At 35.5% G+C, this 18,640-nt stretch overlaps 1 protein-coding gene across 2 annotated transcripts in view; it reads left to right on the forward strand.

Annotated features, from left to right (window-relative positions):
* The window catches only part of VPS13A (vacuolar protein sorting 13 homolog A), a 228,593-nt gene extending 211,222 nt beyond the window's left edge, over positions 1–17,371 (forward strand). The window contains exons 69-73 of one of the 2 annotated variants that reach the window (XR_005530230.1): positions 10,336–10,421; positions 13,237–13,360; positions 15,781–15,855; positions 15,949–16,165; positions 16,633–17,371. Coding sequence is in view for 1 of the 2 variants with exons in the window: in XM_039242171.1 (XP_039098102.1) it covers positions 10,336–10,421; positions 13,237–13,360; positions 15,781–15,855; positions 15,949–15,999 (336 nt within the window). In the remaining variant the exon portion in view is untranslated. Of the gene's footprint in view, positions 1–10,335; positions 10,422–13,236; positions 13,361–15,780; positions 15,856–15,948 lie in introns of both variants that reach the window. The other variant, XM_039242171.1, reaches the window with a different exon arrangement.
* Positions 17,372–18,640: the final 1,269 nt, after the last annotated feature.

The following is an 18,640-nucleotide window of genomic DNA, read 5'->3' on the forward strand; positions in this document are numbered from 1 at the left end:
TCAGTGGATGAATGTTTGAATTCATGAAGTGCAGTGAGTATAATCAGTACTATGTAAATCATTACCAAAAGTATTGAATCAGAGAAGAATAAAAGACATTTCAAATAGGTCTGTGTTAGGGAACTAATTAGAATAATTTATAATTTTCACATGTAGCAGTTTATGGTTGGTTAGTTTTAATGTGGTAGACCATTTTCGTGTCCATAATTATCTCAATCAGTGTGATGAATTTATTTAGCAATGGTGTGCCTCGAAAATGAGCTTTAAATGTCTAATAACTTTGTAAAATTGGTTTTTAATATAGCCTTTTTTATTACATATATATTCTAAGCAGTGAAATGGTAACAAAGATATGTGCTAAATTGCATTATACTGTTTTCTAAATCTTAGAGTTGCTTAAATATTTGAATATTCAGAATCATATAGTCAATATCACTGTTTTTTAAAAACAATCAGGATAGAGACTTAGCTAAACGTGTAATTCTTGATTGGATATGCTGTGTTTTCTACTCTAAATTATCATTTATCAATAACCTGCTTAACTATATATGTGTACAAATATTTTTTTTAAATGTAGAACTTGGGATTTCTATGAATTAAAAAATTTACAGACCAATCCTTTCGTGGAAAAAGCTATAAGAAAATTTTCAAAAATTACATTCTTTTACATTGTAAAAGTAATACATGCTCAGTGAAGTCGGAAACTACAGAAATAAAAATTATCCTATCTCTTCACCATTTATGATATATTTCCTTTTTAAATTTCTTATTAACATGATTGTGTCCCAAATATATAAATTTGTTATATTTTTTATGTTCTAATTTTTTATGAACAGAATTATTAACTTCTAAAGATTAAAAAAGTGATTTATTCATGGGATAATCCCCAATGTGGGAAACTGGTCTTTATTTCTGGAATACATAAAAGCCAGGAGAACCTTTTCTTAATTTGTGTAAGTTTTGTAGCTGTAGAAGAAGCTTTTCTTCTCTTTTTAATTGAACATGTTTCTACCTTTTTACAAAGTTTTCATCCCTTAAATAAACCTTCTCTTAAAATATGTGTGTGTGTGTCTGTGTGTATGTGCGTGTGTGCACACGTCTGTCCCTAATGTCCTTCATGTATAGGAATGTTGTCACCTGGGTTTTTTCCACAAAGGGTAGCATACTCTTAAGCCTTTCAGATATTTTAAACTTTTATCTGTGCTGCCTTTGAATCTCTCACATCTCTTACTTTGATATCATAGTTGTAATTATGTGAGTTGTTATAGAAGGGAGGCTGTTTTTGTTTGTTGTATATTTCTTTTCTTTCAGAAATTACAGATGTTTATAATTAGCCTCAGACACTGCCTAAATAGCAATTGGAAGATAACTGCCTTCAGCCGACGTGGTCTTTCCCTTTACCTCGGGAGGAGAATTACAACTGATCTGGAAGAAAGGGCTTACCGTAGGCAGTCAGAACGCCAGAGTAGTACCGAACACTCTTCCTGGCTTCATCTGAAATTTTGAGTAAGTGGACAAGTAGGAGACAGAGGCTTATTGGATTTTACTCTTCGTTTTGTGACTCTTCCCCTCCAGAAGCCGACTTCTGAATGGGATGAGGTGGCTGAAGAGAGACAGACCCTGTTATCTAGGCAGGTTAGAGCTCTTAGCATCTCAAAGAGAGCAGGTCCCAGGAGAAAAGTGATTGACCTGGATACATCACTTATCAATTTTGCGGAGGTCTCTTGAGAGTCTTTGGTACATCATTTTCGAAGGCCTGTTCTTTCCAACATTTAGTCGTAAGTCCCACTATATTTTGCACCCAAAGAGTAATTCACTCCACTTTGAACCTTCCAGTATTACATAACAATACCTTTTGAATAAGACTTTAAAATTATTTTTTTCTGCAGGTGATGATTCCACTTACTGGAATTTCCAGTTTTCTCTTTTGTCTCAATTATAAAATGATTTTTTTAATTCTCCTTTTTAATTCAGTAACTTGAATGAGGCCAATTCAATTTCTAAATCTTTTAGGGAAGGATAAATAGTATTAACATAGAAAATGTCGTACATTTAACTTTTTAAATCCTCAGATGTTACATTCACGTAGGTTCACCTGGAGTCTTACTCCCTTCTTACTAAAGATGTGCAAATAGAGCTTCAGCTTTGCAGTGGGTATTAGTTTAGAAGCTCTTTAACCTTTATTTTAGCTCCAGGTGCTAAATTGTAACCCGGAACTCCATGCATGACCCCTCTACTTCTGTGTTAGAGCTCTACCTCATATGACTTCCCCTGGTTACTTTGGACAGCACAGAGATTCTCAGCATACATTGAGCTTAGTAAAGATCATTTGAAACTTTTTTTAGTGTGTGCTCATAGCAGTAGTGTTCTTAGAAAACAATGGTATAAGTTATGAAAAACCTATTTTTTATTGGCCAGATGTCCTATGAAAGAAAGGATGTTCTCTTGCCAAATGAAACAATTCATTTTCATACAAAATTAAATTGGAGGCCACTCTAATTCATCTAAAAACAAACTTTAATGTCATCTATGTAAGGAAGCACCGTGTACTTTTTCTGTCCGTTAAGAGTCTTCAGTTATAAATTCAAATGAAACTGATATCTCTGTTACTTTTGATGATGACTAATGAATTATAATGTCAAATTTTCAATGAAAAATTACCACTGTAAAGAACCCTATAGGAAGCAATGTAGAAAAAAATGTACATCAGGCATTTTGTGGCACCACTAGTCTGAGGTAGTTGTTTTAGTTAAAGATTTCATGAAGCTCCAGTGTCAGAATGTATAAGTATAGGAGGCTGCATATTTCTTGTAGAGTTAACCTTGATAGAGTAAACTGCCAGGCTACTTAAAATTTTTCTTTTTTTGCCAAAAAAGTAAATGTATAATTATACATGTGTAATTGAATTTTTGCTAGGTGATCTAGTAGTATAGGTTATATGAATACAAAGAAAAAACTTAATGCCATGTATTCATTCAAGTGTTTTGTTAAATTCTTACTAGTTTTGTATTGGATACTCCTAGATCTTAAGATTACAGGCCTGAAGAGAATAATCGATATTGCTGCTCATATCTTATGAGATTATAGCTGTGGTGAACTTTATTGTTCTAGTGATTGGGGACAAAACAAAACTTATGTTTAGAAGCCAACCATGTCTTGGCAGATCTTCACAGTCTCATTCCTGTTGGCTATGTAGCTGTTTAGATGCAAGGCTCTAAGAAACTATAAGAAACCAAAAGAGACCTAAGATATGCCCAGCCATCCAAGAAGATGATTTCAAGGCATTAGGGAGCTCCTAAAATGCCATCACACTGCATTTGTTGGACTATATGTAATTCTGGGCTAATCCATTTTGACAATAAAAATTATCTGAGCTATAGCAATTATCTTCTGGCCCAGGGCCTGGATTCTAAAACCAGCTAAACCTGAGTGCAGCTCCACCTTTTCCTTTTGCTAGCTTTATAATCTAGTATGCTTGCCTGGCCTCAGTTTCCAAACTATAAAATGGAGATGTCTACTACTTAACAATTGGTGGTGTTGGTATCACAATACTAAGATACTAATAACCGAGATGGTATTGCTGATTAAAACAAGGTAATATATGTGATTATTAGTACAATGTGTAGTAAGAACTCCTTATATTTTCATTAATCCAGGTGATTACCAGATGATGCTAGTTCTTCCTCCTCCTCATATAAATTTTATGTTCCACATTTGTCTCCTTTTTATCAGGATAAAAGCATCAATAAATTTTAACCTTTTTCTTCCTTTCAACATTAATAGAATAAATACTTCAGCTAAAATATCAAGACCATTTCCACACATTAATTAGTGACCAATAGAAAAAATTAACCCTTAGTGATTTGGACTGCTCTGAATTACATAATATTTTGAAAGAAATGTTAAAATGTTTAAATTGTTTTTAAGTATGTATAGCATCATGGGTCATTAAATGTTACTCAGTAGAGGTTCTGCTGGAAATGTGTTAGAGAGACTTGTAACTAGCCACTTAAATTATTTTTGGCCCTTCTTCAAGAAGGGCCAATTTTTTTTTTTTAAAATTTTTTTAAATTTTTTTTTTCCCCTGAGCGACAGAGACAACGTGAGCAGGGGAGGGTCAGAGAGAGAGGGAGATACAGAATCTGAAGCAGGCCCCAGGCTCTGAGCTAGCTGTCAGCTCAGAGCCCGATGTGGGGATGGAACCCACGAGCTGTGAGATCATGACCTGAGCCCAAGTCAGATGCCCAACCGACTCAGCCACCCAGGCACCCCTAGAAGGGCCAATTTAATGGTCTTCTATTATCAATGCACATAATTATGTCATGAACATAATTCTGTCCTTTATCTACACTTTGAGTTGAACCAGTTGGTGACAGTTCACGTCTCTTAAGGTAATAGTTTATTTTATTTGACCTTATGTCACAGGGTTATACTCAGCTTTCCTGCCTGGTCTAAGCTCCTAGCATAGCATTGTTTTCCTTTTGGTTAACAATCAGAATAGTCATTAGTTTCGGAGAAGACAAAGGTATGGTAAATTCAGTAAGAGCTGATTCCTTCCTCATCACAAGACAATCACTGAGATTTGAATTTTTTTCTTTACACCAACTTGTCTCACAGAATAGGCCAAGTAACACTTCTTCACTATTGATTACATTTATTCTGTTATATGTACGAAATCATTGAGCTTTGAGGTCATGAATTTCCATGATATTTTATCATGAAGCATGGTTGAATGCCTTGTTTCCTGCCCAGTGCCCTCAAATCTCATGTTTGAAGTGAATTAGTAAAATAGTTTTTCTCTCTAACCATAATCCAATAACTCTAGGAAAATTCTGCTTGTTGCCTACGTTTTCTCTAATGATAAGATTGTTTTGAACAAGTTGTCCATTTACTTCCTTTATAATTGAGAAATGATAACATTTACCATTTTAATTTACAATTACCTACCTACGTTTTGTTGTTTCTAAAAGCAAGCTTAATTTTTTAGTATAATCTGTTTATAGGCCTTTCTTCTTTACCCATCATCTGCTGACTATTCAAATTAGCCAATGTATAACGCCATCTATTTGTTGTCTAGTAGATTCTCTTAGCTGATAGCATTCTTACTCTTTATTTTTCATCTAGATGAATTTCATTTTCCTCTTATCCTTCATGTTTCTATCTTTAAAAAAAAAAAAACTCATTTATACCTCCATGAGACTGTGGTCTTGCAAAAGAGCCAGATACTGATCAAATTTTGGAGGTTTTTGTTGTTTTGGGTTTGTTTTTGTTTTGTTTGCTGAACTATGTGTTCTTATCCTTTATCCAATGTCCTTAAGTAAATCCCCCATTAATATTAGCACTTTATATTGTTTGGGATTTAAAGCCTTCCGTGTTTGTGATTTATCCTAGCATCTCTGTGTTTTTATATTTTGCTTTGTTTTTTCAGAAATATTTTTGTTACAGAACTCTGCTGCTTCATAGCTTTTGAATGATTTGAAACCATTAGCATTGTTCTCTGCATTACTGTAATTTTCAGCATATGTTCTTTTTCTAAAGTATTGGGAATTCTCTGATAGGAATTGTGGACGTTAGTAGAGGGTAACCCTGACACCACTGTCTTACCGGTTCCTACCGGCAGTGTATTTCTAGGTTTGCGGTCACGTTGGATTTATTTTTATCTAATAAACTAAGGTCTGCGTACTCCTCTCTTCTAATGCTAAAGGAACCCTTTTATCAATAACCATACATCTTAATTGTTGTCTACAAATTCTGACAAGTATATGTAACAATTTGTGTTTCTCAGTAATTCAAGTGTATTTTAATGAATAAGGCAAAATTGGTTGCTTATTTAACACTGCCACATGTTAAATGAGGCTAACATGTCTAACATACTGGCTAATGTACTTGATACTTCAGCCTAATTACTAGATTTCAGCAAAATTTTTGTCTTTATGCAAAGGCTCTCCATAGTGACCCCTAGGTCTAGTTTTGCTAGTTCTTCATTTATTTTAAAGGGGATCACAAATTATTTCGGCAGAAACATTGATACCTACTATCTGGGAAGGAGGAAGATAGAATATTAACACTGAACTATTTGAACCCTATTAACCTAAAAAGCTCAGCCTGCCTACACTGCTCTAGCAGCCTGCTCACCAACAGCCAGCACCCAGGGACGTGGAAGACAGTTTTGAGGTACCATGGGAAACGTGTGACTGGCACCGTAAGAGGAAACATCATGGTATAGTGAAAAAAGCACTGGAACTAGAAAGGAAGAAACCAGTTTTCTGAGGCCAGTTTTGCAGCTGACAGGATGACCCCAAGCAAGTCACTTAACTGTAATCTTAGCTAATCACACCAGGTTGTTTTGAAGAGGAGGTGGATAACACACTTACCTGAAACTCCATTGTTTCATGTGTATATAAATCCATGTTTGGATGAACAGTAACTTTTCTTTAGGTCGAAAATTTAGGGGAGTCCCTAAAATAATTTATAATGATGTTTTGAAAAGTAGAAGTCTTCATTTATAGAAATTTTTTTTTCATTTATAGAAAATTTATAAAGTGAAATGATTAGGAAATTGTGACCAAAGGCATGACGTTTGTAGACTTTGCAGCATGAAGGAAGATGATGGATGATAAGCCATCATACTGTTGCACTCTCATGCTTCTATGGGACTGAGTCCCCTATTCTTGTTCCCTGTTCACCTGTTTGTAATGGAGACTGACCAGCACAGTTGTGCTACGTAAGGAGTTATCTTTGATATTTATTCAAATATATCCATTCTGATAACACAGTTCAGTGTGCATTCAAAATAGACACCCAAGACCATAATGTCCGTTTGTCTTTCAAGTGTTGCATCTAAGGTTTTTGGTGAACTCCAGAAAACATAGCATGAATGATTTGGGGGGATTTCTAGGTTTTACTTAAACCAGACACTACTGTGATGTTTGACATTGGTTTAATTGCTTATATGCACAGGTTAGATTTTATTTAAGTTGGGTCTGCAAAGTGGAAAGTATTGAGAAGCAGGCTCATCTGCAATGCCCAAATTTAAAATAATACTAAAATAGAAGCTCAGTACTTAGAGGTGAATCATAGCTTTTAAGGCGTTTGAAGGTTGTGGTCTATTAATGAGGCATATAGACTCTTCTGATAGTAGTGATATTCTTGAGATAAGCATTTGTACTCTCGATTTTTAATTTCTTTTAAAGTTTATTTTGAGAGAGAGAGAGCGAGCAACATGAGCAGCCTCTGCGCTGCCAGCGCAGAGCCCAACGTGAGGCTTAAACTCACGAACCTGAGATGATGACCTAAACTGAAATCTAGAGTCAGATGCTTAACTGACTCAGCCACCCAGGCGCTCCTGTACTCTTGATTTTTAAACTTGGTTATATAGAACAAAAGAAAATAATACCTTTAAGCTAATTTCTTTTCAAATATAAAAAATAACTGAAAAGCATATAAAATTGAAAGCTTCACTTCTGCCCCTACTATTATCCTTTTCAGGCCCAGAGATAAGTGCTATTAGAGTAGTGTGTTACCATCAACCCTTCAACATATTTCTTGTGAATATATAAATAAGTGTACATGTATGTTTTTAGTCTCCCCATCCATTCCCAGCAATTTAATTGCTCTTCATTTGATATGTCTTGCACATCTCTGTATCATTATGCACATCTACCTTTTTCTTTCATGACCACATAATGTCACATTGTATGGCTATAGTATACTTTATTTAAACTGCCCGCTTTGTGATTTTAACCTAGTATTACTGTGAAGATTCTATAATGTATATCTTGGCATACTTTTGCATAAGATAAATCCTAGCAGTCAAATTCCTCACTTAAAGCGTACTTTTAATTGATTTGTGTTTTCTTGATTTTGAGTTGTTGAACATTTTCTCATGTTTATTGGTCAGATTTTGTGTTTTACTGAACTACCTATTCATAAACTGAACACATTTTCCTATTGGTTTACCCAGTTTTCTCCTGTTGAATTATTCATATTCCTAGAATTCTGTTATGAAATTAGCTCCATCTCTCTATATTGACAGATATTTTCCTAGTTTACTCTGTAACTTTTATGTTATTTTACCGTATTCTGATGTTTTGCCACTCTATAATGCTTAATTTCCATGTACTTAACAATTTTATATTGTTTTATAGGCTTTGTGTTTTATATTTAAGGTTGTCTCACTTTAAGATTATTAAAATGTCACTTTCTCTTGTCCTCACATAAGTTTCATTTTGTATACTTAAATCAGTGATCCCTGCGAGTTACTTTGGTATAGAGAGAAATGGGGACCAGCTTTAGCTAGCATGTTACCTGAAACACCATTTAATGTAATAGGCTTTTCCCAGTAATTTAAAATCCTCTCTGGATTTTATGGATTGCTAGTTTTGGATATATAGTATTTTATAAAGTCCTAGTGTACATTGTGGTCAATTTCTGGAATCTGTATTCTTTCTGTTGATCCATCTGTGTATAAGTGCCAGCGACCACCAAACTGTTTGACTAATTGTGATCATGTCTGCCAGCTTAGTTCTCACTGAGCTTTTACAATCTATTGGGTATTAACACTTTTTCTCCCAGATAGATTTTAGCATGATTTTGTCAAATCACTTCCTTTTCTCTTCCCAAAAGAAACTAACACACCCTATCTGGGGGTCACATTGTTTTGTGGGGTGGTAAAATTGGGGTCGGGGAGGGGAATAACACCACTATTGCAATGAATTTTTCTATCTAGAATACGACATGGATTTCCATTTTCATGTTTTCTGTTTTTCCCCTCAATAGTACTATAGCTTTTATCACATAAATTCTGTATGTTGTTAAGCTTATGCATAAATATTATTATTTTTTTTATCTTATCATGGTAACAATTATTTTTTTTTATTATGGTAAACAATTTTTTTCCTTCCATTTTTTGATTTGATACTGTGTTTATAAAACAGAGTTACTGGGTTTATATACTTTGCTTTTCCAGATAATACTGTCATGTTCAAAAAATTTCTATTCTTCCTATGCAATGTGATACTTCTTTCTCAATATTTTATATTTTCTTAAAACATGACCTATTTCACCTAGTTTTAAATTTATTTTCATAATTTGTTATCTAATAATTCTTATTAATTTTTCTGAATCTGTACTTATGTCCATTTTTCATTTGTAACTCAAAAAGAGTTTATGTTTACTTGCCTTATCTACTATAGCAAATAGTAAAGATACTCTTTTTCTAGTATTATAATATTTGAAGTTAGAGAAATCTTCCATGCAGTTAATCTGTATCCCTCATCCTGCTTTTGGGGTCACTGCTTTTTTTTTTTTTTTTAAACTTTTTTCTCCAGTGAAATGAACTACTCTGATAGCCTTTTCTACTAAGATTATTCTGAAGTCACCTGTTATCTTTCTTCTAAGCTAAATAATATTAGGTTTTAGACATAGCCTAATGGAACACAATTTTCTGAAATCTTTTTGTCTTTTAGAATTTCTTCAAGAGATCTAACATTTTGGCGAAATTCTTAGCATAATCTTATTGAGGGATCTTAATCACAACTATATTGTTTGCCTTTAAAAAATAATAAAAAATGAAATAAGTAAAAAAATAAAAAATGTTAGTCTAGCCCACTATGTATTTTAAGTAGCCAAAGTAACTCCATCCTCAGAGCAAATAGTATTTAGAACAGAATTAAAAAATTACAAGTGTATTTCATTCATATAATGATTTTTATATTTTCCAGGACAAAGAATTGTTGACAATGTCATGGATAGACAGTGTTTCAACAGTCTTGAAAACAAGGGTGGTTGTATATGCTAATTAGGTCCCAGAGTTCCGTGTTTGTCCAGAAACACTGCTCCTTATTTGTGAGTGAGTTATGAGATTGGCAAAGAGAAGAATGTTTGTAAGGCAGATTGGAAAATTCCAGGGAGGATGCAAAATGGGGCTAGTACTAATTTATTGTTACATATGTTTACAAGGCGTTAGCATTTACGTGTTTTTGTACATAGGTGATCAAATACTAGTATGACTTTTAAAATAAAATGACTGTGATAGTTTAATAGTAACCTTAATAGGTTAAATTTAAACTCTGTGAGGTAATGACAGCATCTTCCAAAAATCCAGCATTAAACATTGGTATAGTTGCAATTGAGACATCTTGAGTAAAGCAGTGCAAACAGGTGCTTTTAAAAAGGAAGCAGCAATAATTTTCTGAATATTCAATTATATGATGAAATATTTACTGTATAAATGTGTTAATAATTTGCCCCCATTGAGAAATGGCTTTTAGGGATCACAGTGCACTAGAATAGAAACACTAATGAATTCTCTCTCTCTCTCACACCTTTTTTTAGGTCATGGAAAATGGCAGATTTGCAAAGTACAAGTATTTTACCCATGTCATGATCAATAAAACAGATATGTTAATGATAACTAAAAGGTAACTTTCTCCAATGTAATTTGGTAAGAAGTTAACTGAGAGCCACTCATGAAGGGAAGCAGGTGACCTTCCACGTTTTTGGCACATAGTCACCCTGTTTCCTGCTAGCTCTGGTCCTCTCGCTCCACAAGCCTCATCAGAAAACCTTACATAAATTCATGTTGAGCTTTGTGCAGGAGTACAGGTAAGTCATACTGTGCACAAACATAAATTAGTATTTCCAACCAATTTGAATAATATAGTAATCCCCATAAAACTGTCCTTATAGTACAGTTTCTTTCCCCTCTGAAAAAGTGTACAATTTCAGATTACTCCAGAGGTCTTCTCGTGATACCTGTTCGTTAGCGTACATAAAGTTTCACTCATGTAAGTACTACATCATTAGAGAGACATGTCAGTTCTGATGTGGATTCTCCTAGCTACAGCCAGATCCCCATGTAGACCTGCAGATAGAGACACATGCAAAAGTCCACAGCGGCATAGCCTCAGGGGGCTACTCTTTGCAGGAGGGAAGGGTGAGCTGCTGCACTATCAACATGGGGAGTTTGAATGGATGGCACAAAGTGAAAATACGGCTGAGGGGGAGAGGTTATGGCTGCCTGAACGAAATAGTCAATAAACCTGTGTGGTTTTGTTCACTATTGAATAGGTGAAGTTATATTAACACTTGTTCAAGTTCACTGTTGAACTTAACAGTCATTTTTTTTTTAAATATTTTTATTTATTTCTAGGAGAGAGAGAGAGTGAGTGAGCAGGGGAGGGTCAGAGAGAGAGGGAGACACAGAAACCGAAACAGGCTCCACGCTCTGAGCTGGCAGCACAGAGCCCGACGCGGGGCTCAAACCCACAAACCGCAAGATCATGACCTAAGCGAAAGTCGGACGCTTAACCGACTAAGCCACCCAGGCGCCCCTTAACAGTCATTTCTAACGCTTTTCATACTAACCATTTCTGAGTCTAAAATTGACAACACTGTATTAATTTTCTTACTTTAAAGTAACACAAAGTAGAAAATTCACATAGTATTAGAAGGTATACATGTAAAAGTTGATCTTTATTCCATCCCGGATAGCAGTGCCTCTTCCCCCTGTCCTGGAGGCCGCCACTTTTACTTGTTTCCTCCTTGAAGTATTCTCTGCCTTTACAAGCATACGCGCTATGTATATTCACATAAATAGGAATCTGTTACACATCCTGTACTTTAATTTTTTGCTTAAGATCTATGTCTTGAAGATTATTCTATATTAACATATGGAGATCTTTCTTAATTTGTAAAGGACTACTTAGCAGTTATAGGTATGTACTGTATTTTACATTGAAGTTAATTAACTTATAATTGGGGGCTTTGCTTCAGTTATTCTTGTTCTAGCAATTTTCAGTCATGTTTAGTAACCCTCTCCACTATTGACTAAGCAGATTCATCAGAATTAAACAAGTCAGTTTACAAATTCGTTTGAGAGACTTAAAAAATTAATTTGTCAACATAATCTCTTTAAAGGAAGTTTAACATAAACCCTGATAAAGGGAAGTGAGTTAGTTGTAGTTCAGTGAAAGGTGATATTCATACTTAGGATTTCCTTTCTTTCCATGTTTCAGATTTGAGGATTAAAGTGTCTATGAGGGGCACCTGGGTGGCTCAGTGGGTTATGTGTCCAACTGTTGATATCAGCTTATGTCATGATCTCACGGGGGTGGGATCAAGCCTGGTATTGGCTTCATTACTGAGAGAGGGGATCCGCTCTCTCCTCTCTCAGTCCCTCCCCTGCTCTCACTGAGTCCCTCTCTCTAAATAAATAAATCAACCTAAAAGGGGGGTGGAGGGGGAAGAAGAGGTCTTTGAATCAGAGAGGGAGTACCAGGAACCTACTACAAGATTAGCCTGTCTTTGACTTTTCACATGGTTGAGGATGTATGAGAGGACCGGTCAGTGTGTTCCAACAGTACCTGTCATCCAGGATTGGAGACAGAGGGGAGCAGAGACAGAAGATTGAAGGGTAGATGTAAGTCCTGATTAGTTGTTCCAGCCAGGAGCCAGCTCTTTTCTCTAATGCAGTCCCTTGACTTAAAGTATGTATTACTTAAAAAAATATCTGGTTGTACCTAGAGTTGATGTTTCAACCAGAAAGAATTGGGGAAGCAAAGCCTTTGAATGAAGGATTAAATAGAATTATAGACAATGCCTTTTCATTTCTATTCATTTTTCCTCCCTCAAAAATGGAAAAATAAGAATTAATTTTAAAAGGCACTTTCTGAGGTTGATTGGTAAGCATGGAGCTTTGATAATAAAAAGTTTATTCTAAAGCATTAGTTACCCAAAAGTTCTCAAGTATTGGTTAATAATAGGTTCTGTAATTTTTTTTTCTATTTGGTATAAAGTGTCTTACATATTTGACTTTAGAAGTACTTCCTTTGTTCTAACAGGTATGTTGTGCTCCCAATTTCCCACGAAGTGTTGCTTTAGCTCCCTCCCACAAATATTTTTATGTTGCATTATATTGTCGTTCTCCTTCAGTTCAAAACATTTTCTAATTTCTTCTAAGAGTGTTTGACTTATGGATTATTTAGAAGTATGCTAATTTCTAAGCATTTAGAAATATTTTTTTCTGTTACTGATTACTAGTTTAATTTCATTATGTTCTGAGGACATACTCTATATGATTTCATTTCTTTTAAATTACTTAGATGTTTTTATGACTCCTAATACAGTCTCTCTTTGTATTATATACACTTGCAGTGAATGCATATCTTGCTATTATTACTTTACTGGATAGAAGTGCCTTTATTTCTATAGCGGATTCTTTTTTTTCCCCCACAGTGGTGTCTTGTTTGTAACAAAAGGAACATTTGGACAGCTTACATGTGAGTGGCAGTATAGTTTTGATGAGTTTACCAAAGAGCCCTTCATTGTTCACGGGAGAAGATTACGCATTGAAGCAAAGGTATGTTGAATAGATTTTTTTGAAAACTTGGAACTGAAAATAGTACATTGAAATGGTCCTCTTTTGTAATTTTCCCATTTCTTCTATAGACATTGCTTTATCTTACTATGGTTTTCCTTGACACCTTCTGTCTTACACACCTTCTGTTTTTTTTCCTTAAAGGAAAGCTAGGCCAAGAAAAAATATAATACTTTATGTGCTATTACATGGACAACAGTGTTCCTGAGATTCATTTTCTATTCAGTAACAGAACCCCACCTTCTCTATGCCGTCCACAACACTAAAATGAGAAATCCATTTGTATACGTCAAAATCCCCAGCAGTTCTGTACAAAATGTTTTTCCCTGAAAACTTTACAAAAGAATACTTAAAAAAGTTCTCTCTCACTCTCTAATAGACAATTACTGGTGGTTCTTTTTCTTTTTATAGACATTATCTTCCCAGTTCAGTTATAATCTTGAAGGCAGAGACCATTTCTCACTCTGCAATGATTACTAGCATGGTGCCTCGTACTTGGATGTAGATAAAATGAATTGCTAGTCTTTTGGCAAATCAGCAGAGACTCATTATACATTGTGAGGATGGAACTAAGGTATTACATGTGATACAGAGAAATACAAGGTATTTGGCCTCATGCTATTTGACCAGATACCTGTGTGTAGGGGCCACTTTGGCACCAGCCATATTCATAGGAAATACTGTAAGTGACACAACCAAAGTTAAATTTTGTTCTTTGTTATTTTTGTTCTATTTTGATTTTGAGAAATTTAATTGCCTCTTGTAGCTGAAAGTCTTAAGCCTATATCTGCTAGTTTAGATATACTCCAATGATGTCATTAGTGGTTATTCTCTCTCCCTTCCTCTTCTCCTTCATTCTCTCCTTCTTCACCACCCCTGCTTCTATGTTTTCTACTCTCTTCAGTGTTGGCTTCATTGTCAAGCCGGCCAGCAGAAGTTCCAGGTTTATATCCTACTAGCTCAGCAGAATGAAAGCCTCTCACTGGGTCTCACTGGGCCACCTTTGGTCACATGCCTATTCCTGAACCAATCTCTTTGGTCAGAGAGCTGGCATGAGCCAGTTGGCCAGGTGAGGGTCATGGGATCACCATGGTGCTACCGAGAAGGAAGGGTCAGCTCTATCTGAAGTATTTGGAGTGAGAGAAGGTGAGAAATAGTTACCCAAAGGAGATTCAAAAAGTTGTTGCTGGAAGAAAGGGCAGTAGACACAAGCAGGCAAAAACTGGGCTAGTTTGTAGAAGAGAACTGTCCCTAGGCCTTGTGTTTAACCGTTGAGGACCACTTCTCTAGTCATACCATTCATTGCAAAGACACGGGCAGCTCATGAGTAGACTGGCTACTTGTTCCTGAGGATCTTAGACCAACTTACACGTTGAGAATTTCTCTGATTCAATCAGAAAATGAAAGGCCCTGTGGCTTTATTATACAAAGTACTGGGTAGTGGCTATCACCTTCTGCTCTAGCCTGTACTGCTTTCCTGGCTTTTTTCATACCTTTTTCTCTCTCCAAAAATAATCTTCTTACCTTCTTGCTTTCTTTCCCTTCTACTTTTTCTTGAAATCTTTTATCAGCAAATATCCTTATTTTTAAGTAAAAGAATCTGATTTCTTCCGCAGTCTATATTTACATGGGTGTTTGAATTACTTAGAGAAATTGTTCAACCAATGAGACCCCCACATTTCTTCTTCTGTAACTCTGCCCATAGTTAATAGAGGTAAACTGGCCTCCTTCTCAGTAATCCTCTTCTTTCTGTGTGTGTCTCTCATTCTTACCATCCACCATTAGCTCTCCACACAGACATTGAACAGAATGCCAGAGGAGTGTAAAAGGTAGAGGATAATCGGGGGGGGAGGGGGGGGGGGGTAGTGGAGGACATTAAGCTTAAGCTACATTCTTAGCGCATGACTGATTTAAAATGTCAGAACTTACATAACACATGCGTGTGTGTATGTACACACATGTATAGATTATTTTTTTAGCTGAGCTCATTATGATTTCATGGCCCTATACCAAGAACTATCTGAGAAGCTATTTGGTGGGGAAAACACTGCTCCCAAACTTACCTCCTCATCCTTTGAGTAAACCCTGTATGGCTTTAGCAATTGAAATCTCAAAGCTTTTTAACTTAAGCTTAATGATAATGGATGTTTTAGAATTTAGCCTTTTCCCCTCCATTTGTGTTTGATTCTTCTTGGATTCTTCATTCGTGGCTTTTTTTTTTTTTTTTTTTTTTTTTTTTTTTTTTTTTTTTTTTTTTTTTTTTTTTTTTTTTTTTTTTTTTTTTTTTAGGTATATAATTTGTGTAAGGTGGACAATTTAAGCATAGATTTATAAAACTGTGGCATTTTAAAATCTTTTTCTGCAACTGGATTATCATTTTAATGGAGTTATTCTGTTTATAGGAACGAGTGAAGTCTGTATTTCATGCCAAAGAGTTTGGAAAAATAATTAACTTCAAGACCCCAGAAGATGCTAGGGTAAAAGCCAACTTCTAGATTTACATTCATTACATTTTGAGTTTCATTGCAAGTTCTTGAAATAAGCAAATGTTGGTTATTTCCCCACAACAGTGGATCCTCACGAAACTAGAAGAAGCAAGAGAACCTTCTCCGAGATTCTGATGGAGAATACTGCCTGAAGAGAGACAGCAATAAATCATTAGAGTTTCTACATTGTATCTTCTAAAACCAGTCTGGGAAGTATAGTACGGAGTAATTTCAAGTACTGAAAACAAAACAAAACAAAACAAAAAACAAAACAAAACAAAAAAAACACAGTTACAATCAGGTAAAACAATCAGGTGGTTAAAATATTTCAATTCATTGGGGATCCATTTTGTCTTCTAGCTTGAAGCATGCATCTGGTTAATATTCTAATCACTTTATAAAAGAAACATTTATTTGATGAACCTTAAATATTTGCTCCAAGTGATTCTCTGCAGTGTAGAGAATTTGCCCATATTTCACCCCCACATGGAGCTAAGTTTAATGTTTCTAGTTCACATTTTAAACTTCTGTCATGAAGTTTATAACTTCTATCTTCAGACTCCCTGAATCAGTGATGGGTAAATGATCAAATCAAACATTACCTTGGTATCAAAAACCTTAGTGGTGGTTTCTTTAGAAACATGAAGTTCTTTTTACAGATAAATATTTTGGTATTATTTTCCTTATTTTTTTATAAAGGAAAGGTTTAAATTATACTTCCATAGCATGATTATGTAAAACAACCTTTTTTAATATACTATGATACAGATTGAATAATACCCCCTTCAAGCTTCATCTTATGCAAGGCTAGAAGAAATGAGTGTCCTACTGAAAAAGGAAAAGCCCCTCTCAGAACTTTGAAGCCTGAGAAACGCTTTCTCAAGCTAACTTCATGGATCTACTCAGTTTACCCAAGTCACATTTTTAACATTGCTGACTTTACAGGAAAATCTCTGAGGCCTTAAAATATCAACTTTCCTTTCACTGATAACATGAAATAAAATTGCCACCATCTTAAATGTGAGTTATGCTTCAGAACAGACAGCCCTCCTTGTAAGTAAATGTGTGTGCCCTAAAATGTTAGTTACCTGTTCTCTTGGCAGAAGATTGGGGATTTCTGCTGTGCTTTCTGTACAGTTATTGAAATGAAAATCACTCTTCTAAAAGCTCATCAGAACAAAAATAATGGACTGCACATTAATAAAAATAAGGTCATGGGTTTTTTTCTTCTTGGTTTTTGTCCAAGACCTGTACCTTAATATTAATGTACTTTTTCAAGTGAAAGGGGATGAATATATGATTGCGAACCATGAAGAGAATGATGCAGTGTCTTATTTAGTTATTGAATAATACAGAGTATTTGATGCATGTCGTATGTGCCATGAAATTATTATAAACTGTTTCTGGGATTGGAGACTCTGGATAGTAATGATTGTGAAGTTCTCCTCAGGGTCATCAAACCCTTGCTTTGTTGTAAAAGCTAAAATAAACAGCATGCCAGACTATATATAATTGTATTTCTTCCTGACCACATTCTGCTGCCAAATACTTTGATTTTCCTCTTATTATAAAAACACATTATTATCAGTAGTTTCCCCCAGTATTTTTTTTTTCTTTGCCAAATTGAATCAAAAGATGACAAATTTCATATCCCATGGTGGTGTGTGCTCACTCCCTTGGTGACTTTTGTTCAAAGTAACATACACATTTTCTCCGTTGCCAGGCTCCTCCCAATTTTACTTTAGAATTAAACCTAAGAGTAGTGGCCAGAAAATTTTCATCAAATTGTCCTTGTCTGAAATGTTGCTTCACCGGAGTTCCATTCAGGGCCATTAACAAAGTACCTCATTACCTACTACTGTTGCAGGATTTTTTACCACAATTCCTGAGATTTGTTGTTTTGCCATTTCAAAGAATGAAGAGGTGGACACAAAATTAGCAGCAAAGTTTATTAGAGTATACGATGAGAAAGGAAGAAGAGTATGAAAGCTCTCCGTACAGAGAGGGGGCATTCAAAAGTGAATGCCGCAAGCTATAAACAAGGGGCCTTGTTTCATAAGGTTCTGGTCGGCATCCCCTTCTGTTTCCCCTCGTTCCTTCTCAGAGTGTATCTTCACTGGCTAGACCACTCTAGGTGCTGGGTTGTCCTTCCTGATTGGCTCGACTTCATTGTGTGAGGAGTCGGATTGGTCATACTGTCCCACGTACATAAGTTTTATGGTTTAGGTATGTATTTTGATTGTCAAATTCCTGAGTGGGAATCTGAGGGGGAGTAGGTGTGTCTGTTACATTTTTAAGAGGCACCCTTACACCCAAGGGGGTTTGCTGTAGTCCAACACTCCAAGCATTGTTCCAAAATATGTGTTTTTCCCCACCCAGGGAGCTCAGGTCCTGACCTTTCTCTCTCTGCCTATTTTATCCTTTCTTTCCCTATCATACTACAGTTTCATGATTTCATTCTCAGAAAAATTGCAGGCCCAAAACTTCTTGGGAGTCCCATGGTAAAAGAGAAAAGCCTGGAAGAGTAAGCATCAAGATTTGTCTAGGATCCTCCAGAGGGCAGCAGGGAATGGGTCTTGTACCTAGTACACGTGCAGTGCCAGCCTGTCTGTTCCTGTTCCCTTACCAATGAGGACTGAGAAATATCTTCTCTTACTCTCTTGTCGTCTACCCTATCTCTGCCTTTGCTTCTGGAATAGAAAGACCTCCAATTACAAGAGCACTGGTTTATCAGTTGTCTTAGAAGATTGTCTTCCTCTAAATAAAGAACAGCAGT

The sequence above is a fragment of the Hyaena hyaena genome, unplaced genomic scaffold, assembly GCF_003009895.1.
Source record: "Hyaena hyaena isolate Hyena2069 unplaced genomic scaffold, ASM300989v1 scaffold_206, whole genome shotgun sequence".
Taxonomy (NCBI): Eukaryota; Metazoa; Chordata; class Mammalia; order Carnivora; family Hyaenidae; genus Hyaena; species Hyaena hyaena.